Source organism: Anticarsia gemmatalis, chromosome 2, assembly GCF_050436995.1.
Source record: "Anticarsia gemmatalis isolate Benzon Research Colony breed Stoneville strain chromosome 2, ilAntGemm2 primary, whole genome shotgun sequence".
Taxonomy (NCBI): Eukaryota; Metazoa; Arthropoda; class Insecta; order Lepidoptera; family Erebidae; genus Anticarsia; species Anticarsia gemmatalis.
The window spans coordinates 10,567,292-10,573,483 of NC_134746.1; the positions used below are offsets into that span (position 1 = coordinate 10,567,292).

At 37.3% G+C, this 6,192-nt stretch overlaps 1 protein-coding gene across 4 annotated transcripts in view; it reads left to right on the forward strand.

The window, feature by feature from the left end:
- The window catches only part of HERC2 (E3 ubiquitin-protein ligase HERC2), a 40,866-nt gene extending 35,175 nt beyond the window's left edge, over nucleotides 1-5,691 (forward strand). For all 4 annotated transcript variants that reach the window (XM_076131959.1, XM_076131965.1, XM_076131974.1 and 1 more), the window contains exons 80-89: nucleotides 111-260; nucleotides 393-515; nucleotides 756-966; nucleotides 1,260-1,454; nucleotides 1,714-1,886; nucleotides 2,142-2,272; nucleotides 2,527-2,690; nucleotides 2,991-3,145; nucleotides 3,239-3,351; nucleotides 3,446-5,691. In XM_076131959.1, the coding sequence (XP_075988074.1) occupies nucleotides 111-260; nucleotides 393-515; nucleotides 756-966; nucleotides 1,260-1,454; nucleotides 1,714-1,886; nucleotides 2,142-2,272; nucleotides 2,527-2,690; nucleotides 2,991-3,145; nucleotides 3,239-3,351; nucleotides 3,446-3,626 (1,596 nt within the window). In that variant the 3' untranslated portion in view covers nucleotides 3,627-5,691. The remainder of the gene's footprint in view (nucleotides 1-110; nucleotides 261-392; nucleotides 516-755; nucleotides 967-1,259; nucleotides 1,455-1,713; nucleotides 1,887-2,141; nucleotides 2,273-2,526; nucleotides 2,691-2,990; nucleotides 3,146-3,238; nucleotides 3,352-3,445) is intronic.
- The last annotated feature ends 501 nt before the right edge of the window (nucleotides 5,692-6,192 follow it).

Genomic DNA, 6,192 nt, shown 5'->3' on the forward strand with positions numbered 1-6,192 from the left:
TTGACGGTACCCAGTGTAAGAAATTGCACTACCGAAGAAGAACTAGGGACAACTTTCAGTTTAAACGTAAGTTGTTTTGCAAAATTGGACTTTATGGTTCCTTGTTTCAGGGTAAACGTGTGACGAAAGTGGCATGTGGCAGCGCTCATACAGTGGCTCTGTGTGTAGAGGCGCCTCGTGCCCCGCGACCACCGCCGGCGCCGCCTCTAGAGTGTCATGTCCTAAGAGATTTGACGCCGCAACTCATTTGCAATAGATTGGTATGCAAAATTTCAGTCTATTTATTAAACAACAAACTAACACATTTCATGAAATAAATTTTCTCTTTTTCTCTCTTATGTAGCTAGGAATATTTCATTCAGGATTATAATTGTATACTTTTCTTTTACCAGGTACTTTTACATCAATTCTCTGAATTAGTGTGTCCGAACTTACCACTACTGATTTTGGAGGGACCCTTAGACCAGCTTAGGACTTTACTGTTCTATAACGTCAAGGAAGCGGCATTTAGAAAGGTAAGCCTCCTGAGAATTGTAAAATGCATCAGTTTTGTTAAAATAGGATTAAAACAATCTAATAGTTTTTGAATTTGTATTTCCTTGCTATATAGTTCATACAAGCATATCTACATAGTGCGAATGAAATATAATTTTCACTCTGTACCGTTAATTGCTTGAGACACATATAGAACTGTTGTTTAAAATATAAACTTCTATATTTTATTCAACGGAAATGTTTTTATGAAATTCTAATAGGCGATAATGGCAACAATGGTCCGCGAGCGTCAACACGGGCCTGTAGTAGAACTATCTCGGGTAGCAGCCAGGCGGGCGCGGCGCGGCGGCACGGGGCTGGCGGGCCCAGCCGGCATGCGCAGCGTGTTCGGACAGATGGTAGCGCGCTTGCCCGCACTCACGCAGGACGCGCTCGCGCTACCACATAGAGTGTGGAAGGTCAAGTTTGTTGGTGAGTGAAGAACAAATAGAACAATGTTGCAACCTTAAACATTATTTTTATAGACTTTATAGTTCTTGTTTCACCTTTTTGGGACGTTTTAAATTTTTCGTGAACTGACATAACCTTTATATTGCAAATTCGCTTAATCACGCTTGTCTTTATTTTAAATAGCTGATGTCTTGGTAAGATGTTCAGATGGTCACTTGATAAACAGTGGCTGTACTTTTAGTTTATGAATACCTGAATTCGACAAAAATCACAGTAATTAGGATAAAAATGGAGCTTATAATGCTATTTTACAGGTGAGAGTGTGGATGACTGCGGCGGTGGGTACAGCGAGAGTATAGCAGAAATGTGCGAGGAACTACAGAACGGTTCCCTTCCACTATTAATGGCTACGCCCAACGGACGAGGCGACGCCGGCGCATCAAGAGATGCCTTCTTACTCAACCCTACTGCGAACACACCTCTACATCTTAACTGCTTCCGATTTCTTGGTATGAATTTCAATAATATACATCCTTTGTCTTAATTATGTTTACGTAACTTGTAGTGTGTGTCAATCGGCAGCGCACTTGTGGTTCTTGTGGCGAACTAGATTTCACTACTACAGTCTTTTATTGTCTACATCTTTGTATTGTCTTAAACTGGGAATCGTCAACATATCATTTATTAGTATCTTATTAGTACCTTCATACCAAGGTTGTTTATAAACAAGATAATAATAAAAATCTTTTTCAATATTTGTATATCCAGGTGTGCTAATGGGCATCGCTATTCGTACCGGATCCCCGCTCTCGCTGTCGTTAGCGGAGGGCGTGTGGCGCCAGCTAGCAGGACAGCCGCTACGACCGCAAGACTTGGCCGAGGTCGACAAGGACTTCCTACCGGCGCTCTTGTGTATCAGAGATATGACGCCCAATAACAAAGTAAGAATAATTCAGATACATTTGTTATTATAATACCTAAGACTTGTTATATTTTACCCAGTAATAGTCCAAATGCCGTTTACAGATTTACTCGTAGTTCGCTCGCTGGGATTGTTTTCTTAAAGGTTTTGTGTGACCATCCTTGGCGACCATATTTGGTAATGGGTTAAAAAAAATTCACAATATAAGTCATTTTATTAATTTGTCACTGAAATGCGTGGATTTTTATTACAAATGTTTACTATCTTAATACAGGAACTGCAAAATCTGGAGCTTCCATTCTCGATCCCGTCTGCGGCGGGCCACGAGGTGCCTTTGTCTACCCGACACAAGCGTGTCACACCCGACAATAAAGATGAATATGTGCAACTGGCTTTACACTACAGGTACATAACACCTTGGATTTTGTTATGGAAAAATACTCTGGTTTTGGTTCTGACTACCACTTGTTTTACAGTAATCCTGTTAACATTTTCAGCTACGCTCGAGGCCTAGTGCTAAGAGCGGGTTTATGGGATTGTTATGTATTTCAGTAATCTATAGGTCAAATGCAAAAATCTTCAACTTAAAAAAAACATCTGTCGCCTAAGTGGCGCCACCTTATTTAAGTTAATCAAAAATACATATCTTGTCTTCACAGGTTACACGAGTTTGACGAGCAAGTGCGCGCGGTACGTGACGGTATGTCCCGAGTGATACCCGCGCCGCTACTGGCGCTTTTCAACGCGGCAGAGATTGAGACGCTAGTGTGCGGTTCGCCTGACATTCCCGTACACGCACTCAGAGCTTCCGCTACTTACAAAGGTAAATGGATTAAACAAAACTACGTTAGGAGCACATTCTCAGACTCATTAATAAACGGGCAATAGGCTCGGGCTAGTTAATCCATATATTGTCTCTTGCGATCAAGTTTGAGACTAGTAGTAAGAAAGACGAAACACGCATTACCTATGCCGAGCATTATAAGCGTTGTATAATTATAATAAGACAGTCTATAACTAAATTGTTGTGTTTTAAAGATAAGTCATGCCGTGAGAGAACACTGAACATGTGTTGCAGTTGTATCGTGCATATATTCAAACTTATATTTTTCTTATCTTTTAGGTGTCGAACCAAATGCGCCATTAGTACAATGGTTCTGGGAAGTAATGGAAGAGTTATCAGGTAGTGAGCGAGCGCTATTCCTACGTTTTGTGTGGGGACGGACGAGATTGCCGCGCGCGCCTCAGGACCCACGGCAAAGAGACTTTGTATTACAGGTAATTTTGTACTATTCGTTATTACTATAGTAAAACATATTTATTAGAAAGTGTTGGTTGTGACACTACTAATGTTGTTTTAACATATTGCAGGTGCTAGATAAATATCAGCCGCCAGATCACTTCTTGCCAGAAAGCTACACGTGCTTCTTCCTTCTCAAGATGCCAAGATATTCCTGCAAGTCTGTGTTACGAGAGAAACTTCGGTAATTGCAACATTACTTACCAACACAAATATTATTCTTTTAAACCTTAATTCTAATCAAATAAGACATAAATTACCTATTTTTGATCTATCAGGTACGCGATTCACTTCTGCAAGAGCATAGACACAGACGAGTACGCGCGAGTGGCTTTAAGCGCGGCCGAGCGCGTGTCTTCAGAGGAATCAGACTCAGAGGCCGACGCCGCGCCCGCGCCCGCCGCCACGCAGCCGCCTCCGCCGCTGTACTCGCTCACCAGAGCACCCACGTGGCTGTAGAGTGTACCACCACTACACGCTCCACACAAACCCCCCTAGGTTTATATCTCACCTGCACCGCTACACGTGTGTGAACAGACTAGTCCTAAACTATTGTCGCTTTGATGGTATTTTTCTAGGAGACGTTGATGATGTTATATTTTCGTGATTCGAATACTCTTATCAATTACTCATTGTAATCATGATATTTATGTAGTTACACTTGTACTCTATGTTCACCGATAGTAAAGACTTCCTTGTATTGTCCGCGCAATATGAGTTAACGTTACGTGTAAAGCGAATCGGATTTCTCAATTACAGCATTCCATCCATAGCTTAGGTTGACGCTGACGCTCGAACGATTGTATTGAATGTGTGAATGTGTTTATGACGAATATTGTATACAACGAGAGGCAACACTGCCACATTCCATTTTGTCGTAATATATTGTAACGTGCTTTGTAATCTCACCAAATGTTGTTTAAAATTATAAGTCTGCCGCTAAACTGAGTCCTTCGTACAATAAGACTTGTGTCACAAAACGTCGTGGATTAAATTATATGTATTTTAATATTGACATCTTCCGTTTCAAGGACTGAGTTAAGTGTTTTATAGATGATATTTTTAAGGAACCATGAAGCCCCAATGGTCGCGTCGTAACCTCGGGAAGGAAAGTTTGGATGAAGTTATTTAATGAAAGTTTCATTTTTCCAAAATCAATTTGTTCCTTATTGATATTGTCCTATTACCGCCTGGTTTGTTATACAAACCGTTGTCAAGCTATCGAATACCATAATATCATAAGTCTATACTAACTATTCCAGTATAAGAACCAATTATTGACTGAATGAAGCTTGGAACTGTGATGTTATTGGCATAGATCGAGGGTACGAATGAATTAGGTAGGATTTGTATGAGGTGCATTTCACAGATCAAATGTTATGAAAGCTAGTCATTGTTGCTGCAGTATGTAGGATGCCGATATGATATTATTTATAATAATGTGCATTGTTAGATCGCAATTTTATATAAAGGTCGCTTTTAGTTTTGAATACGAAGTCATATTTAACCTTCACATCTAATATTTTGGTAATACATATTTCTTAACATTAAGTAAGACCATTAAAACTAATGGTAACATAACATAACTCAAGTTCTATGTTATTAATCAATGACTCGTTAACTTTAGAAAAGCACGGTTTATTGGTTTTGTAACGTTAAAATGAATATTGTGCTTCTTACACATTTTAGTGTAATGTAACTGCAAAAATATGTATATTGAAGTTAAATGTTGCATATGTTCTCGTAATTGTGTTAAAATGCACGTTACCTTGAGATGTCACTAGTAATCTATTAAGGGCCTATAACACCTTTCATAGTAACTTTCAAATAATATTCTACTTCTAGATCTTATAATATTACTGACCATTTCCATCTGTAGCACCTACATAAAAGTTAAAGTCAACATTTCTCTAGCATTCCTGATTTGGTGGAATAGGTCCAAATTTAGTTAGTAATCTATTTCTAATAACTAATTATTTATTCATTATTAAATTTGCATAGATGTTTACTGAATAGTTGCTTTGCTAGTAGGTACCTATTTATTATCTGTAGGCTTTTGGTGCTAGCATTTCACGATTAGGGTTACATTTTTATACTGAAAGTAATAGAATGCACAAATGATGGTAAAATGCAAAATAATATTTTGTCTCGTAAAATTTTATGGTAATGATTTTAACGTTTTGGAAAATGTTTTAAAATTAGAATAACAATTAGTTTGTTCACTAAAATTAAAGTTATATTATTTGCTACCATGACCACTGTTCTACTATTTCAAGACATCTCATATCAGCAAAAGAATTGTTTAAATTCTCATAATGTAGTTTCATTCTTTCATCATTATCATAACTTGACAATAGCGAAAAAATATTCCTTTAACACCAAAGAGTTTTATTATGACTGTATTAATCTTGAGATCTGAAACTGTAAGCTTTCTTTGTGATCTATCCTGTGCAGCGTTATTTGTTTTATACATGCGTATAGTAACTATAAATACATATTTATTTCAATTCATTGTTTTATTTATAACCATAAATGTAAAATCCTGAAAAACTCCAACTGACAAATCTCAGAAACAGTGTCAAAGCTCCTGGGCGGATTTTTTAAAACGTGTACCATCGATTTTTGCTATGTCCTACGACTTTACATTTTTTTTAAACGATAACCATGATAGTATTTTATTTATTTAATGTCCTCAGTAAAAACATATACTTAACTATATTTTTCTACTAAAATTGTCCTAATTACTTAACTATTTCAATATTTTTTTCATGAATATTGTTTTGCAGATGTCGATATTTGCCCTGTCCTACCGATGTTTTGTCACCAACAAATTAAAATTACGAGATAATTACAAATATTTCGATAGCGAAACTCCTATCATTTGATAGCTTAGTAATTATATTATCTATATTCAAAATACTATACGTACAAAACAACTCTGTGAATTTTAATAATTTATTAAATGAAAGTCTTAATTTTTGACTTGGGTGGAATTCCACTGAGAAACTGCTTCATAAAAGCGATA